Source organism: Oryctolagus cuniculus, chromosome 13, assembly GCF_051225735.1.
Source record: "Oryctolagus cuniculus isolate XC-2025 breed Fujian yellow rabbit chromosome 13, ASM5122573v1, whole genome shotgun sequence".
NCBI lineage: Eukaryota > Metazoa > Chordata > Mammalia > Lagomorpha > Leporidae > Oryctolagus > Oryctolagus cuniculus.
In genome coordinates this window covers 16,477,061-16,501,564 of record NC_142879.1, presented here as the reverse complement: position 1 = coordinate 16,501,564, position 24,504 = coordinate 16,477,061, and the positions used below count along the sequence as shown (strand labels likewise).

At 51.9% G+C, this 24,504-nt stretch overlaps 1 protein-coding gene across 11 annotated transcripts in view; it reads left to right on the top strand.

The window, feature by feature from the left end:
• LOC149122491 (uncharacterized) overlaps positions 1 to 24,504 on the top strand; it is a 52,084-nt gene that overhangs the window by 15,380 nt on the left and 12,200 nt on the right. For 6 of the 11 annotated variants that reach the window (XR_016219524.1, XR_016219518.1, XR_016219522.1 and 3 more), the window contains one exon: positions 20,067 to 20,133. Coding sequence is in view for 3 of the 11 variants with exons in the window: in XM_089312065.1 (XP_089168191.1) it covers positions 19,043 to 19,126; positions 20,067 to 20,133 (151 nt within the window). In the remaining 8 variants the exon portion in view is untranslated. Of the gene's footprint in view, positions 1 to 19,042; positions 19,127 to 20,066; positions 20,134 to 24,504 lie in introns of all 11 variants that reach the window. The other 5 variants (XR_016219523.1, XR_016219520.1, XM_089312064.1 and 2 more) reach the window with 1 other exon arrangement.

Sequence of the window (24,504 nt, the reverse complement as noted above, 5' to 3'; positions counted from 1 at the left end):
TGCTTGGGCCCTGCACCCCATGGGAGACCAGGAAAAGCACCTGGCTCCTGGCTCCTGCCATCGGATCAGCGCGGTGCACCGGCCGCGGCGGCCATTGGAGGGTGAACCAACGGCAAAGGAAGACCTTTCTCTCTGTCTCTCTCTCTCACTGTCCACTCTGCCTGTCAAAAAACAAACAAACAAACAAACAAACAAACAAAAAAACAAAACGGTCTGGAGCCCATGGGGCTCAGAGAAGGGTGCTAACTTAGTACATGTCCTTGTTCTGAACTATTCTATAATCAACACCTGTAGATGGAGATCAAACCCATTAGGATGGTGCTTTTTTTTTTTTTTCCAGTTTAGTGCAATGACTTGGCAGTTTAATGCAAAACTACCTGCCTTCCACCCTTCTGCCCCCAGACTAGACCTGCCATGGGCTCTCCCTGCTGGGGGTGGGAGGGACCAGGTCGAGGAACTGGGCATGGCACAGCTGGGCAGGCACTGAGTGGGCAGTTTTATTGCTCATCCGGTTCCCAGCCTTGTGATCTGGGACAATGATTTGACCCTTACAGAACTGAGGTGCCTCCTTTCCTGGGCCCTGAAACAGTACCAGAGGAGATGCTTGGCAAAGTGAATTCTTGATTCTCCTTCCTTGGGAGCCCAGGTAGAGGTGACTGAGACACCAGGCGTCCTGGGAAGACCGCACACAGTGGGGATGCTCTGATGTCAGGTGTCTGTCTGAGCCCTGGCTCCGGGCAGGGCAGATCTGCTGGAAAAGGCGAGATTCAAAGATTCAGATTCCAAGTCGCTGAGTGAGTTAACCAGGGTGGTCTCCAAGCCCGGAAACAGCCATGGTAGGATAGGAAGTTGCCTGTTGGCGCCGCAAGAAAGCTGGTGTGGATGGAGCAGAGTGAGTGAGTGGGAAATCTGGAGAAAGAGGGAGAGGGAGAGGGAGAGGGAGAGGGAGAGGGAGAGGGAGAGGGAGAGGGAGAGAGAGAAAGGAGTTAGCCACGAGAGGAATGGGGAGGGAGCCCTTGCATGGTTTTGAACAGAGAAAGATACAGGGGTATAGGACAACTTCCCAGTGGCCATTGAGGTTCCCAGAATAAACCGGCCGAGATAGAACAGGAGAAAAGGCACGCCGAGGCATCAGTGTGCAGGGGGAGACTACCGCACCGCGCACACCCAGCAGCCTGAGCCCCTCGGAGGCTGCGGAAACCCCTCAGCCCACTGGGAGGACGGGAGGACCTGCACAGCCAGCCAGGGCTGCCTTGTGATGCAGATTCTGGCTCCCAGGTAGAGGCCACCTCTAGTCCTCTGGCTCAGGTGTCAGCCCCCAGTCTCCTCTTCCTGTGGATGGAGCCCAGCTGGGCAAAGGGACCATCGGATCCCGCATCCTGCTGCTTTGCTGATGTAGATGGATGCAAATTCCTGTTGACGGGAGGACCGGCCTTTAAGAGCCTTTCCTGTGTCCGCGGGGCTCTGAGGCTCTCGCAAAGCCAACTCAAGGTGTGCCGCAGACACAGCTTGGGGCTGGGATGTTTCACTCTCCCACAGGGACACGAGCTGACTGGGAGGTTAAAGGATCACTCAGGTTGCTGAGTTGAGAACAGGTTAGGAGCAGGAAGATCAGGTCATCCAAGAAGAGAAGATGATGGCTTCTGACAGCTCCAGCGGCGGATTCCGGGGTCTGTTGCGAAGGTGGGGTGAAGGGATTCACCCCTGGGTGGGAAGCGACCCTGGAGCTCTGGCAGCAGCTGGGGGGGGGGGAAGTCTACTCAGAGGGCACAGATTTGGGGCGACAGCAGGAGTTCATTCTTAGCCGTGTTGAGTCTGGGATGCCTCCCTGATGTCCAGGTGGAGGTCCCAGGTCTGGGGACACAAGCTGGAAGTTGCCAGTGTGTACACGTGTAACCCCCTTGACGGATCCTGAAGGGAGTGCTGATGGGGCCACAAGGCTGAGCTTTGGGGCACAGCAATGTGGAACCTTCTGGAAGAAGAAGAAGGATCGGCAGAGGGGTCTTGGGACAGGACAGCCAGTGAGGGCCTTGTGAGGGTGAAAGGCGGGTGGTGGGGCAGGAATTCTAGGTGAGAGAGAGAGGTGTGCAGACATAGAGCTATGAAAGACTGAGCTGGGACCGGGAACCAGACGGGGAGACGCTGGGGGAAGAGGAGCGGCAGGGTGGAAAACAGGCTTCCCTGACTTGCGGGGGATGTAGACACGTGACTGAGGACGCTGGGAGCTTACTTATGATGGCAGTGGTGCAGCTTGCCCTGTGTCGGGCGCTGGGCTTAGCAATCGTACATTGTCTCTCTTAACCTTTCTACCACTTTTTTGGTTTGAGAGGGAGAAAGGAGAAGGGAGGGAGTGAGGGAGGGGGAGGGAGGAGGGAGGAGGGAGTCCGGCCATCTGCTGGTTCAGTCTGCAGTTGCCTGAAGTGGCTGGGCCTGGCCCTGGGCTGGGCTTGGGTAAAGCCACAGCCACTGTCTCCATCCAGGTCTCCCACGTGGATAGGAGCTGCCACTGCTGCCTCTCAGGGTATGCGTGAGCAGGAAGCTGGACCCGGAGCCGGACCCGGAGCTGCCCGGCTGTGGAATGCAGGCACCTGAACTGCTAGACCAAACGGCCACACCTGCGCTACTCTTCAAGCGTGGGAGACTTACCCAGAGCAGGCGCAGACCCAGGCTCAGGGAGGTCAAAGGTTTCCCCCTAGGTCGGCCCCTGTCCACGTCAGCCCGGATTCCATCCCTTGAACCTGTAAGCGGTCCTGTCTCCTGGAGGCCTGCTCTTCTCGCGAGACCTCCGCGTCTGCGGCTGAGCGCCGCTGGCTTCCCCGGAGCGGATCCGCTTCCCTGCGTCCCTTTGCTTCCTTGCTAAGGATGGGCATGGATCTGGGCGCTGGCGGAGGAAGCTGAGGTAGGGCACTGCTGGTGGATCGCGGGTCTGGCAGCAGCGCCGGGAGGGGAGCGGTGGGGGCGCCTGGGAATGGGAGGAGCGAGATGGGGGGGAGGCTCATCTGCTCCAGGGCTTCAGTCTAGATGTCCCCTCTGTCCTGTGCATGCCCTTTTCCCACATGGGTCCCCTGATTGCAAGTCCCTCTTGCAGGGGAAAGACACATGCACACACACGGATATACACACACACGCGCGCACACACACATGCACACGCATGGATACACACGCACACACGTATACACACGTGCACACACATGCACACACGTACACACACAGGCGCACACACATGCACACGCATGGATATACACACACGCGCGCACACACATGCACACACATACACGCATGCGCGCGCACACACACATGCACACACAGCCCTCTGGGGCTGCAGAGGTGGGCGGCTAGTCCCCTGTCTATGCAGGTGTGAGAAGTGAATGAGGGGAGTGAGGCTTCCTTTTGTGAGGTGGTTCTGGCTTTTTCATTTAGAGGTAGTGAAAGGGAGACCTCACTTGATTAAAAAGAAAAAAAGGTTTATTTTTATTTTTACAGGCAGAGTTAGAGACAGAAAGGTCTTCCTCTGGTTCACCCCCCAAATGGCCACCACAAGCAGGTGCGCTGCGCCGATCCGAAGCCAGGAGCCAGGTGCCTCCTCCTGGTCTCCCATGCGGGTGCAGGGCCCAAGCACTTGGGCCATCCTCCACTGCACTCCCGGGCCACAGCAGAGAGCTGGACTGGAAGAGGGGCAACCGGGACAGAATCCGGCACCCCGACCGGGACTAGAACCCGGTGTGCCGGCGCCGCAAGGCGGAGGATTAGCCTAGTGAGCCACGGCGCCGGCCAAAAAAAAAAAAAAAGGTTTATTTGAAAGGCAGAGTTACAGAGGGAGAGAGGGAGATGGGTTTTCCACCTGCTGGTTCACTCCTCACATGGCCACAGTGGCTGGGGCTGGGCCAGGCTGAAGCTGGGGGCCAGAGCTCTCGTGGTGGGTGGCAGGGGTTCGAGTTTCGAGTTCTTGGGCCATCTTCCACTGACTTTCCAGGCACTGTGGTGGGGAGCTGAGTCAGATGTGGAGCAGCCAGGCTTTGAACCAGTGCTCATATGGGATTCGCAAGGATTTCGAACACGTGACTGACACTGCCGTGGCTAGAATACTTCCATCCCTTCACTTATTTATTTGAAAAGAGTTTCTCTGTGATTTCATCTATAAAAGGAAAAATAGTGCAACTGGCGCTGTGGCACAGTGGGTGGAGCTGCTGTGTGTGACCCGGGCATCCCACAGGGGCGCCACTCCCCGCTCAGCTCCCTGCTGATGCCCCTGAGAAAGCAGGGAAGATGGCCCACGTGCTTGGGCCCCCATACCCGTGCAGGAGACTCGGTTGGAGTTCCAGGCTCCTGGCATCTGCTGGTCCAGCCCTGGCTCTTGGTGGCTATTTGAGGAGTGAACCAGAGGATGGAAGATCTTTCTCTCTCTCTGTCTACACTTCATCTCTCTCTCTTGCTGTACCTTTCAAATAAATAGAATAAATTTTCTAAAAAGTGGTGCTGCAATTATACAAACTTTTTAAAAAAGATTTATTTTATTTGTTTGAAATACAGAGCTACAGAGAAAGGTAGAGACAGGGAGAGAGAGGTCTTCCAACCATTGGTTCACTCCCTAAATGGCTGCAACAACCGGCGCTGGGCCAGGCCAAAGCCGGGAGCAAGGAGCTTCATCCGGGTCTCCCGTGTGGGTGTTGGAGCCCAAGCACTTGGGCCATCCTCTGTTGCTTTCCCAGGGGCATTAGCAGGAAACGGGATCACAAGTGGAGCAGCTGGGACTCGAACTGGCACCCATATGGGATGCCAGTGCTATAGGCCCGGGCTTTAATCTATTGTGCCACGGTGCCGGCCCCAGTTATAACCACTTCTATAATAGTAATAAAGTATCCACAGACCCATGGAATAATAGCTGGAAAGTAAGTCCAGTTTCTCTTCCTAAGGGATGTCTTCCCATAAAATTCCACATTTATGTTCAGTAGTTGTCAAAGTTCATAATACACTTAGGATACCTTGATTGTGTACTGCTAATAATAGGAATTTATGGCTGCACAATCCACAAGTTTCTTTGTGTACTTGAGGGATTATGGTCACAGGAAATTTTTATTTTAAGTTTTAATTCATATAATTGTTTATGTGTTATTTATTTGAAAGGCAAAGAGTCAGAGATAGGGAGGGAGCAGGCAGAGTGGACAGAGAGACAGAGAGAAAGGTCTTCCTTTACCGTTGGTTCACCCTTCAATGGCCGCTGTGGCTGGCGCACCGCGCTGATCCGAAGCCAGGAGCCAGGTGCTTCTCCTGGTCTCCCATATGGGTGCAGGGCCCAAGCATTTGGGCCATCCTCCACTGCACTCCTGGGCCACAGCAGAGAGCTGGCCTGGAAGAGGGGCAACTGGGACAGAATCTGGCGCCCTGACTGGGACTAGAACCCGGTGTGCCGGTGCCACAGGCGGAGGACTAGACTATTGAGCCGTGGCGCTGGCCGAGAGAGATCTTAATCCATCAGTTCACTCCCCAAAGCTTGCTACAGCTGAGCCTGGGAAGGCCAGAGCCAGGATCCCAGAGTTCCGTCAGGGTCTCCTCCGCGGGCCATCACTTGCTGCCTCTGCTGGAGTGGGAAGTGGAGCCGGGACTTGAACCCAGGCACCCTGATGTGGATGTGAGCATTCAAGTGGCATCTTACCGGCGGCAGCGAGTGCCTGCCCCGATGTCTACGGCTTTGTGCATAACATATATATGAAATGGTTTACATATTAAAGAGAAAGATTTTTAAGCATAAAAATAAATTTAAGATTTGTGGGCGACAAAAGCTTGCAGCCAAAGGTTTGTTGCAGCATAATTCATGATAGCCCCAAACAGCTAACAGCCCAGCTGTCCCCCGCTGATGAGCGCGTTAACCAGATGTGGTAACTCGTGCAATGAAACGCGACTGGATAATAAAAAGAGTAAGTGCTGGGGCTCACTACAACGTAGGTGAGCCTTGAAAGCAGTATGCTGAGAAAGAGGAGCCAGTCCCAGAAGCCCACACGCGCTGCATCTGAGACTCAGAATGGACGCGTGTACAGAAACAGAAAGTGGATTGGTGGTTAGGGCTGGGAAGGAGGAGGGGCCCGCGGGGAGGCGCTGCTCTTAGGAGAAGGGTTCTTTGCAGAGTGATGAAAACGCTTTAAGATTGTGTTGGTTGCTGCAAACTGAATACACTAAGCTCCATTAAGTTGCAGCCTTTAAAGGAATGCATTGAGTTATATGCTTTATATCTCAATAAAGCTGTTAGTACCTGTGGGATGAGTGGAATGGGTAAGAAGTTAAAGCAGAAGTTTGAGCGATGCCATAGTCTGACTTTTTCACTTTAATTTTTAAGAAATACTATGATGATTAAAGGTCTCGAACGTGCACAAAGCCCTGTAAACTACATTCTTTGTAACTGTTTGATGTGGAGGTTTAAAAAATATTTTGTGATGCAGCAGGTTAAGCCGCTGCTTGCAACACTGGGATTGCATGCTGGAGCACTGGTTCAAGTCCAGGCTCCTCTACTCCCTACTTTAGTCTTCCTGGGAAGGCAGCAGATGGGCCAAGTGTCTGGGCACTCGTCACCCATGTGGGAGACCTGCATGAAGCTCCTGGCTTCGGCCTGACCCAGGCCCAGTTGTGAACCAGCCAATGAAAGATCTCTTCCCCCTCTCCCCCTCTCCCCCTCTGTTCTCTTCCCCTCTCCCCCCCTCCCCCCTCTCCCCCCTCCCCCTCTCCCTCCCTCCCTCCCTCCCTCTCCCTCTCAAATAGTAAACAGATCTTTCTTGAAGATTTGTTTGTCAAAGTAGAAACTGCCTAGGAGTGCATAGCTTTTATTTTAGGTGATTTACACACACAGAACCTTGAAGCTCGGAGGATGTGGTCTGCTCAGGGGGATGGCTAGGTTAAGTGAGAGCGGCGAATCCACAGGCCGAGAAAAGGCGGGAGACACAGTGGGAGAGACGCAGGGAAGGGCTGTCAGCAGGCGGAGGGGAGCATCAGACGTCTCAGGCCCACCCACACGCAGGACGCAGAATCGTCTACGATTAGGAGGTCCTTGCCTTCGGTGCCCTTCCTTTTTTTTGACAGGCAGAGTGGACAGTGAGAGAGACAGAGAGAAAGGTCTTCCTTTTCTATTGGTTCACCCCCCAATGGCCACTGCGGCCGGCACGCTGCAGCCAGCGCACCGCGCTGATCCGATGGCAGGAGCCAGGTGCTTCTCCTGGTCTCCCATGCGGGTTTAGGGCCCAAGCACTTGGGCCATCCTCCACTGCACTCCCTGGCCACAGCAGAGAGCTGGCCTGGAAGAGGGGCAACCGGGACAGAACTAGAACCCAGGGTGCCGGCGCCGCAGGTGGAGGATTAGCCTAGTGAGCTGCGGCGCCGGCCTCGATGCCCTTCTTTATAATGAGTTCAGTGCAGCCCAGGGCAGGGACTGGTGGTTAGAGAGAGCAAGGAAATGAAGCCACCGACTGGCACTGCTTTCTTAGGGACTGAGAGCGCGTAGTAGGGCAGCTGCTGGGCAGGCTCTGGGAGAAGCAGTGGGAAGGTGGATTTGAGCTCGTCCTAGACCTGCAGAGTGGGACAGTGAAGATGCATGGAGGGTGTCCTGCAGCCCCGCTGGCCTTGGCGGGGCCCACGGAGGGCAGAGGGATGCCGGCCCCCTTCCTGCAGAGCTGGGGTCTTTCTCTCCCGGAGAGCCCGAGATCCAGAATCCACCCTGCAGCCCCTCGTAGTTCTGTAGGGATTTTTTCATCCAAGCAGTGAGCCACTATCTTCTGATACTCAGTTTCCAAAACTACTTATTTCTCTGTAGCTCCGTTTTGATGTAGCAGGTGCTGGGAGCTACAACAGGACAGGCCGTGGGAGGACCAACACACGTGCTCGGCCAGTTTTGAGATTGACGAACTGATTCAAGCTAAGAGTGGTTCCTACCTTTCTCAAGTGGAGTAGAAAAAAAAAGTCTTTAAAACTTTTTTTTTTTAAACTGATTTGGATGTGTAGATACTTAACGTCCTCAAATGCTAAAGGAAATGGAGGAGGCGGTTGGAGGCCGGGGAATGGCCCCTTTCTGCCTTGTTTGTCTACAGAGTGGAGACTGGCAGGGGCCTGTGCATTACGTAATACATTTATACGAGAGAGAGGGAGAGAATGAGAGAGAGAGAGAGAGAGAGATTCCTCCACAAATGCCCATGACAGGTGGCACTGGGCCAGGCTGAAGGCAGGAGCTAGGATCTCACCTGTGTGGGTGGCAAGCCCCACCCCCACCCCACTACTAGCAGGAAGCTGCAGCCAGGAGCCACAGCTGAGTATTGAACCCAGGTACTCCACTATGGGGTGTGGGAGTTCTTAACCACTAGGCCAAGAGCCTGCCCCCTATTTCATTATTTTTACATTCTTATGAAATACTCTCTATAATAACTGCAACAACAAAAAAAGAGAAGAAAGGAAGTATTTGGTAACACTAAGAGAGGGCCGTGGTTGGAATGAAACCTCTTGCGTTATTCACTGCTGCAATGGGAGTGTCTTGTCTTTCCCACGTGGGCGAGAGCTGCCTGGTCCATGTCCATTCGAAGTTCACCTTGTACCTGCTGAGGTCACAGCGAGGGAGATAGATAACTCCTTCCTTTAAATCCCCCCACTCTTTCTTTTCATGGTTTCTTGTTAGTGCTTTGAAGAAGTGAAGAAAATGTTATCAGGTGGCTGGGGTGACCCCATGGAGACGTGTCTGAAGCTCCTTAGTGGTCAGCAGAACATTTTCAGCATATCTGGTGTAAGCGTACTAGGCTAATGGTAACAGCTACTAGCAAGAGGAATTATTAATCTTTGGTTTTTCAAAGAAGTTCATTTATTTTAAAATTTTGTTTGGAAGGCAGAGTCTCACACACACACAGATGTTGATCTTCCATCCATTTATTCATTCCCAAAATACCAACAAGAGTCAGGGCTGGGCCAGCCAGGCCAAAGCCAGGAGCCTGAAGCTCGTCCAGGTCTCCCACGTGGGTGGCAGGGAGCCAAGTCCTTGAGCCAAAGCTGCTGCCCCCGAGGGTGTGCATTAGCAGGAAGGTGGATGGGAGGCAGCAGCGGGACTCCATCCTAGGCACCAAATACGGCAAGTGGGCTCCCTACCAGCTGCGGCACCGTGCCAGGCCCCATCTTTGCTTTTGAGTTTAGACTTAAGATTGCTACTATAGCTGGCCCTCCCTAGTTTCAGGTCCCATATCCGCAGATTTAACCAACACTGGATCAAAATGTAGTCAGGAATATGGTGGTTGTGTTTGTATTGAACAGATGCAGGCTTTCTCCAGTCATTATTCCCTAAACAATTGTCTAACAGCTCTGTATATACCATTTACATTGGGTTAGATATTCTGTGTAATCTAGACTGGATTCAGCAGTTAAGACACTGCTTGGGGCCCCCACATCCTGGCTGGACTCCTGGCTTCACTCCTGCTTCCAGCTTCCTGTTGATGCACACCCTGGGAGGCAGCAGATGATGGCTCAAGTCCTTGGGTGCCTGCCACTCATGTGGGAGACCGGATGGAGTTCAGGCTTCTGGCTTCGACCTGGCCCAACTATTATGGGTATTTGGGGAGTGAACCAGAAGATGGAAAAATCTCCATCTCTACGCCTTTCTGTCTACCTTTCAAATAAAACGAAAAGAAATAGAAACAATAAGATACAAGGGCATGTATATGGGTTGGGTGCAAATAGTGTGTCATTTTCTCCAGCAGACTTGACCTCTACAGATCTTGGCGGGCGAGGGGCTCCTGGGGCCTGTTCTCCATGCACAGAGGGACAGCTGCCTTCCATGGCTTTGTAGTCAGATGTTAAGTTTCCTGCTCAGAGCATTGGGAAAACAAAAACAAAGAGGACGCAGCCGCCGTGAGCAGGTGCCACCATCCCGGAGTCTGGATCCTCGTGCATGGCTGTAGTTCAGGGCCCCTGTGAAAGTGGAAGTTTAGGTGGGGAAAGCTTACGTTGTGGTGGCCTCTTCCATCCTGACGGGGGGCGAGACCGCACAGCGGGACCGGCTGTGCCTGCGGGAGTCACACATGTTGTGGTACAGCCGTGGCAGCTCTCTTGAAACGTCCTTACACATCCCTGCTGTGGCATGATGGGAACTTTCTGACCTGCCATGAGATCTGCTGCTTAATACATCCATAAAAAGGCTCATCTGGGGTCAACTACACGTCTTCAAGGTGCGGTAGCTCCTGGGCGTGCCTGGGTATTGCACCTTCCTCCCCTGAGGCTTCAGGAGGCTGTTAAAGGGGGCCGAGGTACAGAAAATGGCTCAGAACCCCCTTTAGGGTTTATGGTCTCACAGTGGCCCAAACATGAATTCACCATTGAGTGGTTGGGGCGGCTGCAAATCTGCCCCAGAGCTCCAAGAAGACAAGGAAGGCTCGCGCCCAGGCACAGGGCTGGCTCCTGGAGGAGACTCCTGAGCTCTGGAGTGGGGAGGAGCAGCGAGAAGAGCGAGGTCACCTCCCAGCAGGTGCAGAACCCAGGTCTCAGCGCCAGAGCTTGGCCACTGGGCTGGGTGCTTCCTCGGAGCTCCAGCAGTGATGGGGCTTGGGTGCTCAGAAGTGTGTGTGAGGACAGGGTGCAGAGGGGATAGTTTGAAAAAGGAAATTCAATGGTGCGGTAGAAATTTTCAAACCCGCTTAATTGATGGATAAATGACATACGACAGACTACACACATCTGGTACGTTTGGACATCCATGTAGGCTGTAAAAACGTCCCCAGTCGACGTGGTGAACATATCCATCACCCACATCCAAGTGTCCTGAAGCCCCTCCTGCCCTTCTGTTCCCAGCAACTGCTCACCTCCTTGCTGTCAGTAGGTTGGCTTGCTTTTTCAGAATTTGGTATGACTGCAGTATAGCACAGTTACTCTTCGGTCTGGCTTCTTTCACTAGGCATAATGCACTTTCTATTTTAAAGATTTTATTTATTGGAAAGAGAGAGAGAGAGAGAGAGAGAGAGAGAGAGAGAGAGATATCTATCTATCTATCTATCTTCCATCCACTGGTTTACTCCCCAAATGGCTGCAACAGCTAGGGCTGGGCCAGGCCAAAACCAGGTGCCAGCAACTCCATCTTGGTCTCCCATATCAGCGGCAGGGGCCCCAGGACTTGGGCCGTCTTCTGCTGCCTTCTCAGGTTGATTAGCAGGGAGCTGGATTGAAAGTACAGTAGCCAAAGGTGGCAGCTTAACCTGCTGAGCCACAACACGGGCCCTGGCGCATTGCATTTGAGATTATCCACGCTGTTGCAAACCAGCAGTTCACTCATTTTCCCCTCTAGCATTTCTTATAGAAGTGTATCTTTTGAAGTGGGAAAACAGAGAGTTGGGCATTGTGCACAGGAGGTTAAACCGCTGCTTAGGACATTTGCGTCCCTTGAGGGAGTGCCTGGATCCAGTCCTGGCTCCTCTGCTTTTTTTTCTTTAATCAAAAGCACTGTTCTTTTTTTTTTTTTTAACTATTTAATTAATTAATTAATTAATTTGAAAGGCAGATTTTCAGAGTGGCAGAGAGAGAGAGAGAGAGAGAGAGAGAGAGAGAGAGAGAGAAATCTCCCATCTGCTGGTTCATTCCCGAAATGGCCACAACGGCCAGAGCTGGGCCAATCCTAAGCCAGGAGCCAGGAGCTTCTTCTAGGTCTCTCACGTGGGTGCAGGGGCCCAAGGACTTGGGCCACCTTCTGCTGCTTTCCCAGGCCATAGCAGAGAGCTGGATCAGAAATGAAGTAGCCAGGACTCGAATCGGTGCCCATATGGGATGCTGGCACTGCAGGCAGCAGCCTTACCCGCTACGCTGCAGCGCTGACCCCTTCTCTGCTTCTGATCCAGCTTCCTGCTGATGTGCGTCCTTGGTGGATGCAGATGATGGCTCGAGGGCTTGGTCCCTGACACCCGAGTTCCTGGCTCCTGGCTTCAGCCTGGCCCAGCCCTGGCTACAGTTGGCATTTAGGGAATCAACCAGGGGATGGAAAATTTCTCTTTTCTCTACCTTTCAAAGAAAATAAAAAATGAAAAAAATTACAGAAATGTTCAACTTTAAGACTAAAAGGGAAGATAAACCTTTTGTCTTCATGGTTCAACAGTTCATTAAAAAGGAGTCTGATTCTTAATGCTTATCAAGTGGGAGTGTGGGTTAAAGTTGTTGAGAAACACTGTTCCGGAGTGTGGTCAGCATGCATTCCAGCCCAGGATTTTCTTACCGTCAGTGCTAATGTGCACACATTTGGAAATGTTTTAGACCCGAAAGAAGGCAGGACATCAAACCAGCCCCTGCAGCCAGCGGGCCTCTGCCACCGCACCCGGCTGATGGAAACCTTTGTGCCGGCCGCGCTGCCTAATGAGGTGTTCAGAAAGCATCCTGTGTGTCATCTGTTTTCTTACAGCCTTCTCACTCGCTACGTAGGGGAAGAATTATTTTCCAGATTGCATAAGTAGGAAATGAGGTGTAGGGTGTACGAGAGAATTATTACCCACACTCGCCCTGAGTCGGGGGCGGAGGAGGGCTCCGAGACCTCGCCTCTGACTTTCACTTTCGCTTTTGTCCTTATCTGGGTTGTGATGGAATCTTTAATTGGGAGAGTTTTCCTTCTTTCCTAATAAAACTTTCCCCTCTCTCCTTGGTCGCCAGGAACATGCGTACTGACTGCTCAGCGGAATTCCGCGATCCATGCGTGTTTTGTGCAAGGCTGTTTTCCAGGCCTGGAGGGGACAGGGAGCTGGGTAGATCCGGGGGGTGCCTAGGGAGCCGGTGGGGGAAGGACCCAAGGGCAGCGAAGGTGCCTTTTTTCTGGGGGTCCGGGAAGACTGGAGAACGAGGGGGAGAGTTGTGTGTCCACCCTCGCAGATACAGGCGCGCTTGTCCACCTGCCGCCTGCCGCCGTGGCTCCAGGGTAGTTCGAGGGAGGTTTGACCTCAGGCTGAGTATTTTTGGCTAGAACTGAGGGCCTTTGAAGGAAGCACAAAGCTGCATAGATTGGATCCAAGTGGGTCAGGGGTCCTGCCGGGTGGGTGGGACGGGTGGTGTTTTCACAGGCTGGGGAGGCAGGGTGGGGCTTCTAGGCTGAGGGGAAGGTCTGAGAGAGGCAGGGAGTGTGGGCAATGGGAAGTTGACAGGACTCTGAGAAGTCGGGTTAGGCCGGAGAACGAGGACGGGTGGTTTGAAGAGCGGTCTGCAGGTGACCCAGCCAGGGACGGGCAGGTAGGGGCCACCTGGGCGGGGGCAGGGGGAGGAGCATTGAGAGCAAGGTCGGTTTTTTAAAACTTTTCTCTTCTTTCACTTATTTTTTTTCAGCTGGAGATTTTCTAGTGGTGTGTGTGAGTTATATGTATTTCTTGTAATGATTAAGGAAGTTGCAAAAGCAGAGTCTCCTACAATCTGTACTGACGATGATACATTCTGTTCTAGTTCATGAGTAATTCCTTCTCTTCCAACTCTGATCACCCCGTTTATAAACAGAAGCATCAAATTGGCTCACTTATACATCTGTGTCCTTTCAATTCTTTTCCTAATTTTTAAAGATTTTTATTTCTTTAGGCTAAATGCATGGAGGAGGAATTATTGGGGGGATGTATACAAAACTAGGAGAAAAATTAAGCGGGGGCTTTACAAAGTTGGTGGAAAATAGAATTAAAACATATGTTTATTTGGGTACAAAAAATGTTGACATCCATGCATATGTGGAAACTTCATGCATGTTAGGAACAAAACTGCCTGGATCGCAACATTCTTTGCACCAAAATAAACTTACCTTTTCATTCTATTTCCCCACAAGTTTCTCTTACTTTTTATCTGTTTGAAGGAGAGGGACAGAGGAAGAGGGAGAGCTTTCGTCTGCTGGTTCCCTTCTTCCCTGAGTGTGTACAGCAGTGAGGGCTGCGCCAGGCCAGAGCTGGGACAGGGAACTTGGCCCGGGTCTCCCCCATGGGCGGCAGCAACCCACGTCCTTGAGCCGCCAGCAGCACCTCTCAGGGTCTGCATCCCAGGGCACAGGAGCCAGGAGCCGGAGTTGGGTATTGAACCGCTGGCGCTCGGGTGTGGCTTGTGGGTGTCTTAACGGCTGGCGGACTTGCCGCTCATCATCCTCATCACTGCCAAGCACAGCCAACTGCGCTGTCCCGAGCTTGCCGTGCTGCCTCCTCACCTTAAACACGGTCAGGGGCTCCCCTTTACCTTCTAAGTAGAGTTCAAGGTTCTGAGCAAGGCCTGTGAGTGACGGACGATTCCCTCCTCTCTGCCCCTTTGGCTCCACTCCTGTCTGTGCTTTCTCAGGGGGTCCGGGCTTGGCCCCTGTGGCCCCTTGGCCTGGGCCGCTTCCTTTCTCCTTTACCCTGGTGACTTGTCCTCATCGCTCCAGGTCCGGCCAGCGCATCAGGAGCCTGTGCCTTTCCTCCTCCGCCTGCTGCTTGCTCGGCTCCTCCAGGAGCGGATCAGATCCTCTTCTAACCGCCTGGTTGCTCATGTGTTTTTCCATTTCCCTGGCTCGAGGATTTTGAGGGCAGAGCCGGAGTCGGTTAGTCCTCTCTGGAGCTCCGTGCACTGACGCGGCACTGACCTAGAGTCACAGCCAGGCAGCGTTTGTGGAGTGAGCCGGGGTGGCTTCTCCCAGGGCTCTCTGCACCTGCTGGGCTTTCAGGACCTGTCCTGTCCATCCCACAGGGCCGATACAAGGAGACTTGTGCAAATTGGACTTTATGAGGATGTGCTGTAGAAGCTCATAAAGCGGAGTTAGTTTTGTCTTAAACATTTTTAAAACTTTACTTTCATTTTATTTGAAAGGTAGGGAGATACAGAGAGACCGTCATCTGGTGGTTCACTCTCCCAGTGCCTGCAAACAGCTGAGGCCATGCCGGGTCAAAGCCAGGAGCTGGGCACTCTATCCTGGCCTTCCACGTGGGTAGCAGGGACCCCAGTACGTGCGCCACTGCCTGCTGTCTCCCAAGGTGTGCGTTTGCAGGAAGCTGGAGTTAGAGCCAGGTACTGAGATGTGGCTTAACTGCTGTACCTGGGGCCTAGATTTTTAAAGTTTGCTACTAATTAGGAATGATAAAGCCAGTGACACTAAAACTTTTTTTTTTTTACTTTTATTTAAAGAATATAAATTTCCAAAGTACAGCTTATGGATTACAATGGCTCCCCCCATAACTTCCTAAAACTTTTATTTATTTATTTTTTTGAAGATTTAATTATTTATTTGAAAGGCAGAGTTACAGAGAGAGCGCGAGCGAGCAGAAGTGCTTTTATCTGCTGGTTCACCTCCCATATGGCTACAGCAGCCAGGGCTGGACCAGGCCAAAGCCAGGAGCCTGAGACTGCATCTGGGTCTTCCACAAGAGTGGCAGGTGCCCAAGGACGTGAGCCACCTTTTGCTGCCTTCCCAGGCACACTAGCGGGAAGCTAGATCAGAAGTGGAGCAGCCGGGACTTGAACAAGTGCCTACTTGGGATGCCGGCCCTGGAACACCTGCCCAGGTGTTACCCTGGAGATTCTCCTTCCTCACATGGGGCTGGGGCCCGCACATTTGTATTTTGAAAAAGCACAGGTGGTTCTGAGGGATTCCCCTTCCTAAGAACCATTGCTTTTTTTTTTTTTTTTAGAGTTTTATTTATTTATTTGAAAGGTAGAGTTACAGGGAGGCATAAGCGAGTGGGCGGAGGACTGGGGGGCTTCCATCTGCTGGTTCACTCCCTAAATGGCTGCAACAGCCGGAGCTGTGCCAATCCGAAGCCAGGAGCCAGGAGCTTCTTCCAGGTCTCTCTTGAGGGTGTAGGGGCCCAAGGACTTGGGCCATCTTCCACTGATTTCCCAGGCCATAGCAGAGAGCTGGATGGGAAGTAGAGCAGCTGGGACTAGACCGGTGTCCATATGGGATGCTGGCGTTGCAGACCAGGGCTTCAACCTTCTGCCCCGAACCATTGCTTTATGCAGTGCTAGTGTACAGTTTAGTCACTGTCCTGTGCCTCCAGTAGATTTGAGGGGAAGCGTTGCCGCATCCTTTATTCTTAGAACAGGACTCTGTCATCAATTCTTGGGCTGCACGGTATACTCTAGAAAATGTCTAAAATACAGACAGACACAAAGAAGAAGATAAATGTTGCTGGTCAAACTCCCACCCAGAGATGACAGAAAATCCTTTCCCTTTTTTGCTTAAAAATATACCAAAATGATCCAAAGTCATGGATGGGCCCTAATCTTCTGGAGTATTTTCTGTGGCTCACTAATGTCCACGTACATGCTTCTCCCTGACGAGGGACCGACTGTTGGTGCTGGGGAGTCAATCACAGATTGGCCAGGGGCAGTGGCCCTCGTGAGTCCATGGCCTAGTGCAGAGACACGTGTTACAGGTGTCGCACAAGGAGGTAGTGAGGAGAGCACCTTGTCTTCCGTTTAGTCACGCTGTTTTGGCAAACTTTTGCTCATCTAAGGCCCCAGTCAATTCAGTGTCATTTCTGGTAGATCTCTCTTAATCCCTAGTAACCACTAATTCCGTCTAGTTTTTTGTTAAGTGTCATCCTAGCACTTTTCTTAAATTAGCTCAAGTTCACAAGATTGATGCAAGACAGGTTTATTGTAAAAAAGAAAATAACCCTAAGGGTTTTTTTTTTTAAAGATTTATTTATTTGCAAGTCAGAGTTGTACACAGAGAGGAGAGGCAGAGAGTGGAAGTCTTCCATCCACTGGTTCACTCCCCAATTGGCTGATCCAAAGCCAGGAGCCAGGAGCCTCTTCCAGGTCTGCCATGCGGGTGCAGGGACCCAAGCACTTGGGCCATCTTCTGCTACTTTCCCAGGCCATAGCAGAGAGCTGGATTGGAATTGGAGCAACTCAAACCAGCACCCATGTAGGATGTTGGCACTGCAGGCGGCGGCTTTACCCGCTACGCCACAGCGCTGGCTCCCAAACCCCGAGTTTTATTGAGCTATAACTCACACAGACAGGTTGGGCGTCCCTACTCTGAAAATCCGCAGCCCGGAATGCTCTGACACTGTGTGACACTGGCACCTGTGTGAGCACGATGCTCAACAAAGCTCAGGTTTGGGAGCCTTTGGATTTCAGAGTTTTGGGTTAGGAATGCTCATCCTGGAAACTTTATGAAAACATTCCAAAACCTGAAAAATTCTCAAATCGGAGACACTTTGGGTCTAAGTGTGTCAGATGAGAGATGCCCGCCCTCGACACGGTGCTCCCCATGGAGCTGTGTGCCTCCGTGGCTTTTAGTGCATTTGCGCATCAGGCCACAGCACACCATCCATTCCAGAACTTTCTGCCATTACTCCTCATTTCTCCTCGCCTGGGCCTCGCCAACAACTAATTTACTTTCTGTCTCTGTAGCTTTGCTTATCCTGGTTCATAAGAGGGGTTCTGCAAAAAGTTTGTAGAAAATTGGACGTAAGAGGCATGTTTGCTTTGGTACACACACTTTGGAAACCCAGGCGTAGTTTTTCACGGTACACACTGTGAACCTCTTGAGGACCCCTGTGCCATTTCGCATTCCTACCACAGCGTGGGGGAGTTCTGATGTCTGCATCAGCCCCAGCACTGTTGCCAAGCATTCTGGTTATCACCGAAGGTGGGTGTTAAGATTCCCACTTTTTTGGCCGGTGCCACGGCTCACTAGGCTAATCCTCCGCCTTGCAGCACTGGCACACCGGGTTCTAGTCCTGGTCGGGGTGCCAGATTCTGTCCCGGTTGCCCCTCTTCCAGGCCAGCTCTCTGCTGTGGCCCGGGAGTGCAGTGGAGGATGGCCCAAGTGCTTGGGCCCTGCACCCGCATGGGAGACCAGGAGAAGCACCTGGCTCCTGCCATCTGATCAGCGTGGTGCGCCGGCCACAGCACACTGGCCGTGGCAGCCATTGGAGGGTGAACCAACGGCAAAGGAAGACCTTTCTCTGTCTCTCTCTCTCACTGTCCACTCTGCCTGTCAAAAAAAAAAAAAAAAAAAAGACTCCCACTTTTTCCTGATCAGGACACCAGGTTCCGAGTGGTCGCCAGGCCATGGGCGACGCCCTGTGCTCGGGGACACAGGGTCTCATCTGGCTGTGCTCCTGCAACACTGTGATGCCCCCGTAGAGAAGCACACAGAAATTAGCTTTGAAACATACTGAACTGTTTCAGAATTAGCTGGCAGTTGAATATTTGATATGAAAGATTTTTAAAAAAAGATTATTTATTTGAAAGGCAGAGTTACAGAGAGGCAGAGAGAGAGAATCTTCCATCCACTGGTTCACTCCCCAAATGGTGGCAATAGCTGGAGCTGTGCTGAGCTGAAACCAGGAGCCAGGAGCTTCTTCCAGGTCTCCCACATGGGTGCAGAGACCCAAGCACTTGGGCCATCTTCTACTGCTTTCCCAGGCCATTGTAGAGAGCGGGATCGGGAGTGGAGCAGCCGAGACTTAAACTGGCACCCACAATGGATGCCGGCACTGCAAGCTGCAGCTTTACCCACTGTGCCACAGCGCTGGTCCCGATAAGAGGGATTTTTGTAAATGGCTGGTATCCTTTCCATAAAATACATATGCTTAATCACCCCATTATATCAAGGTTTCCATCCAGGCCAAGATTATGGGTGATCAAGGGTGGTGAGAACCCACTGACAGTTCCTCGAAGTTTTGCATTTCCTTATTTTCAAAATCATCATGCTTTTTCTAAGAAATTTGTATTTATTGATTTTATTTATTTCAAAGGCAGAGAGAGCTTTCCTGTCTGCTGCTTCAGTCCCCAAGCGCCCAGCAGCTGGGGCGGGGCCAGGCTAAACTTGGAGCTGAGGAGTCAGGCTAGGTCTCCTCCGTGGGTGACAGGGACTCAACCTGAGGTTTACTGCTTCCCAGCTGAATCCTAAGCGGAGCAGCCAGGACTCAAACCAGGCGTGCAGATGTGGGACGCAGGCATCCCACGTTCTACTTTCTGCTGCCCCACAGTGCTAAGCCCACCCCCATAACTACGATCAGTTACTCTGTAGACTGTCCTTGATGGGCTTTGACTGCGCATGTCCTGGTGGGTAGATCCAGATGGTGCATTTTTCCCGTTCTCTCTACAGGTGATGTTGGGTCCGCAGGGGGTGTCAGGGCAAGGCCTGCTCACTCGGTTGAGGAAGCATTCACCAGATTTCTCCATCATGAAGGTGCTGGCCCCTTTGCCACTTTTTTTAAAAAAGGTTTATTTATTTATTTGAAAGGCAGAGTTATACAGAGAGAGAGAGAGGTCTTCTATCCGCTGCTTCACTGCCCAGTTGACCACAACAGTGGAGCTGTGCCGATCCAAAGCCAGGAGCCAGGAGCTTCTTTCAGGTCTCCCACGCAGGTGCAGGGGCTGAAGGAGTTGGACCACCTTCTACTGCTTTCCCAGACCATAGCAGAGAGCTGGATTGGAAGTGGAGCTGCTGGGTCTCAAACCAGCGGCCGTATGGGATGCCGGCGCTTCAGGCAGCAGCTTCACCTGCTACACCACAGGGCTGCCCCCTCTACCCCCACCCCCCTGCCACCACCATTAATAAACGATATGCTGGCTGATGCTTAGAGCTTGCACGCATATCCTTTTCTTCCTCTTTAAAAAATATATTATGGATATGCTCGTTTATTTGAAAGAGAGACAGACTGAGCTCCCGACTCTGGATCACTCTCCCAGTGCCTGCAGAGGTGGGGACTGGGCCAGGCTGAAGCCGGAAACTCAATCCAGGTTTCCCAGCTACTCGGGCCTTCATCTGTTACCTCCCAGGAAGCCAGAATTGGGAATGGAGCTGGAGCTGGCTCTCAGGCATTGCAAAACGGGCCGTGGGTGTCTTAACTGGTTGGCCACATGCCCGCCCTGTGAACGTCCATTTCATCAGTGGCATCTTGTCCGGTGGTTTTGCAGCCAAGATGATCCTTGTCTGAGTCATTTGTTTCCGTGGTGGCTGCAAGCTGGTGGTTTTCCACTTGTGTCATTGCTTTTACGTTTATTAATTGAGTTTATGATTCTGATAGCTAAGCAAAGGGAATTCAGAAACGATATGAACCCACAGATGTTGCCTTATTTAGGAAAAGGATTTTGAGAGGTGGAGATTATTCTCGATTATCTTGCAGGCCCTAAATCCACTGACGAGGACCCTTGGCAGAGGGAGTTCTGAGACAGGCACGAGGAGACACAGAGGTGAGCAGGAGGCGTCGTCAGTGCAGAGGCAGAGGAGGGGACGAGGGAGGCACAGCTAGGCAGAGGAGCAGCCTGGGCCGGGAGCAGGAGGAGGCAGATGATGGGCTGTTCCCACGAGTCCCAGGGGGCTGTGGCCGGCTGACCCTTGGATGTCCCACTTCTGGCCTCCGGAACGGGGGAGAACACGTTTCTGTTTGAAGTCCCACCAGCTGTGGCAGTTTGTTTAGGGCAACCGTGGGAAACTGATACAAAGGTCAATAGAAGGTTTTTTGATTTTTAATAACATGGTTCAAAATACTGGAAGGTTTGGGTGGAAAGGTTCAATAAAGGGAAACTTGATGCCAGAAAGGGGAGAGTTGTTGGAGCCACCTGTGGGTCGGTGGCGACCGGGGGGTCTGCTGGGGGAGAGTCTTGCTTTGCAGAGGGGCCTGCTGTCCGTCCAGAGTGCAGGCCGAGTGTCCCTCGTCTGAAATGCTTGACACCGGAAAATGAGTGATTTCTTCAGATTTTAGAATGTGAAATGTCTTGGGGTGAGACTTTCTTTTTTCTCTTGCTGTATTGAAATACCCGAGGTTGGATACTTAACAAAGAAAAGAGGGCTCTTTCGTTCACAGTCTGGAAGTCCCAGAGCGTGGCACTGCTGAGGGCTGCAGGAGGCATCCCACGGGTGTGTGTGTGTGTGTGTGGGGTTGCATGGAGAGACAGGAAGCAGAGAAGGGGAGGGGTCAGCTTTGCTCTTTGATAACTCCTGGGAGACCCAACCGGGAGAGCAATGAATCCTCCCAAGGGCAGGGCCACCAAGGACCCGTTGACCTTGCACTGATAGGGCATTGACCTCTTCAATGCCCTATCTTCTCTTAACCCCGCCACACCAGGGACCAAGCTTCTGATGCGTGAACCCCAGGAGAACACACTCAAACCATAAACAGATCATAGCAGGGCCCAGTTCCAGCCATGAGATTCGCTCAGGTTTCACAGACAAGGGTTTCAAGTACAAGTTCATGAGCAAATGAGTGAAAAGACAAGTTGGGCTGGTGTTTGGCAGTTGGGCTCTGCCAGCTGGGACAATGGGATCCCTTATCAGAAAACCTTTGTTCCAGCTTTCTGCTAAAGCAGACCCTGGGAGGCAGCAGCAATGGCTTTGCCACCTATGTGGTTGACCTGGGTGGAATCCTTGGCTCCTGACTTCAGCCTGGCCCAGTCTTTGCCATTGTGGACATATAGAGAGTGAGCCAGTGGGTGGAAATCCGTGCATATTTTTTTCGTAATATACACTTTTGCATAAACTTGTTGGAGACCCCTTATCCTCCTGCCACTCAGAGCCTGAAAAGAATTTTACCCAGTGTTTCTAGCGTGCTGGCTTTTGATTGTGACCTGCCACATGGGATCCTGTGTGGCGTTCTCCACTTGTGGCGCTGTGTCAGTGCTCCCAAAGCTCAGGTTTCGGATTTGCAGTTTTGTCACAAGAGGAAGGCAGAGACTGGGGCCACGTGCAGGCATAGCTGTGGTTGGTAAAGGGGACGGTGGCGGCTTGTGGCCGTTTTCTTTCTGCTGCTTCCTTTTTCTCTGTGAAATAAGAGATTACTTTTTAGCTAAGAGTACAGAAGAGCAGAAGCTGGAAGTTTGAAGAGAGAAGAACCATATTCAGGGCTTTTTTTTTTTTTATGTATTTGAAAGAGTTACACAGAAAGGTAGAGACAGAGAGGCCTTCCATCTGCTGGTTCACTCCCCAGATGGCCACAACAGCCAGAGCTGTGCTGATCTGAAGCCAGGAGCCAGAAGCCTCCTCCGGGTCTCCCACGCAGGTGCAGAGGCCCAAGGACTTGGGGCCATCTTCTACTGCCTTCCCAGGCCATAGCAGAGAGCTGGATCAGAAGAGGAGCAGCCAGGACTAGAACGGGTGCCCATATGGATGCCGGCGCTTCAGGCCAGGGCTTTAACCCACTGTGCTACAGCGCCAGTCCCGGTCTGTCTTATTTGGATAATGTCAAGGCCAGACACAGCCTTGCACAGGTGGATCCAAGGATTTCTCATGGGGCAATGCTCCCTGACTCTACTCAGAACAGCTCGTGACTTTTCCCTGGGAAGCCGCTCGTTGACAGATGATTTGGGTGTCCAGGTGGAAATGAGTGTGTAGAATTCTGGAGAATGAAAGGAGACATGAGGGCCAGCGCTGTGGCGTAGGGGGTAAAGCCGCCACCTGCAGTGCTGGCATTCCATATGGGTGCCGGTTCGAATCCTGGCTACTCCTCTTCCCATCCAGCTCTCTGCTGTGGCCTGGGAAAGCAGTGGAGGATGGTCCAAATCCTTGGGCCCCTGCACCGGCATGGGAAACCCGAAAGAAGCTCCTGGCTCCTGGCTTCGGATCAGCACAGCCCCGGTCGTTGTGGCCATCTGGGGAGTGAACCAGCAGATGGAAGACCTCTCTCTCTGCTTCTCTTTCTCTCTCTGTGTAACTCTGACTTTAAAAAATAGATAGATAAATCTTTAAAAAAAAGAAAAAAGAAAAAAAGGGGACATGAAATTTCTTAGTGCAGGAGGGAAAATAAGAGACCTTTTGAGGTTATCAGAAAGATAACTAAAGCATTAGGGATAAGTCTTAACTGCAGACTTGGGGGCTTAACAGACTTCAGGTTCGCGATGCTTAACAAGATGCAGGTGGTGGAGAAAAGCTTCAGAAACGGGCATAACTGTGATACAGGAGGGCTGCGGTCTGTTTTGCTCGTGGGTCAGAAATCATGTTTCTGAACGCTGGCCGTGGGACTTAAATAATGTAGGTGAATATTTTGTTGGGCTCGTCTGGGATATATAAGTGGGACGCACAAAGGAGGATGCCTTGGGTGCCTGGCGTCTTCTCTCTGCCCTGTGTCCTCTCTCCTCTCTTTCCATCCTGCTCTCTCCCCAGGAGATCGGACCAGCATGAACAACAGCCTCCGGCTTCCTGTTGGGTCAGGCCAGTGAGGAGTGCCTGCAGATGGAGGGAAGGCAGACGTGAGGTTGAGGAGTAATATCCTTGACTCCTGTGGCGTCAGCTCAGTGCTGCTGTGCCTGGCAGTCGAAGGTCCTCTCACTGTGTCCTCTCCTCGCAGCTCAGGGTTGCGTGACCCCTCCCTTCACACACCCGTTGGGCCTCGCTGACGACAGCACCGAGCAGCCTCAGGAGTTGTGCTGTGCCCACCTGCATTTATAAGTCAGTCACACCTTGGTACAATGCAGAGCTGAGCGTGCCATTGATTTCTCCGCTGGAACACTGATTCCTTAGAAATTTCCAAGGTGTCTTGTACTCAGCATTGCTAGCATAAGAGATAAATACTCAGGGCCAGAGCTGTGGCGTAGTGGGTAAAGCTGCTGCCTGCAGTGCCGGCATCCCATGTAGGCACCGGTTTGAGTCCCGGCTGCTCCACTTCCAATCCAGCTCTCTGCTATGGCCTGGGAATGCAGTGGAGGATGGCCCAAGTGCTTGGGCCCCTGTACCCATGTGGGAGACCTAGAAGAGGCTCCTGGCTCCTGGCTTCAGATTGGCGTAGCTCCAGCTATAGTGACCAACTGGGGAGTGAACCAACAGATGGAAGACCTATCTCTCTCTCTCTCTGTAATTCTGACTTTCAAATAAATAAATAAATCTTTAAAAAAAAAAAGAGAGAGAGATAAATACTCTGTGGATAGCTGCACCATTTTCACACTCAACCATTGTCCAGTGAAAATCTTCTGGACAGTATTAATGTTTAATTTTTTATGTGCTTTTTTGACTCCTGTATATTCCATATCTTATGGTATTTGCTAAATGTGTTTTTTTTTTTTTACATCCTTTACCTACTAAAATATTCTCTTTTCCTCCACTTCCAATCCATAAATAAAACATCATCTCAATAAAAAAAATAGCATTAATTAAAAGTTGGTAGCCTGTAGGCTAGGGTTCCCTGCCCTTGCTAACGTCAGGTCACAGCACACCTCACTGCGTTTGTGTACTTCACAGGATCACCAGGCTGGTAGTAAAATTCTCTGTCCTTTGAGTGCATGTGGAAACTGGCCTCACCTGATTTGCTCCATCTATAAAACAGTTAACTTGCAATTCTGCTTATTGGTGCAGAATGGGACTCCAACATTTAAACTTGAAGCTAGGGCATAATGATTAAGATGATGTAGTGCTTGGGTTTGCGCTTCCTGCTAATGCACAGCCTGGGGGGCAGCAGATGGTGGCTAAAGTACTTGGGTCCCTGCCATCCATGTGGGAGACCCAGATGGAGTTGCAGGCTCCTGGCTTTGGCCTTGCCCAGCCCCACCTGTTGTGGGCATTTTGGGAGTAATCCAGCAAGAAAATTAGACAGAGATTTCCCATCATTGGTTCACTCCCCAAATGCCAGCAACAGC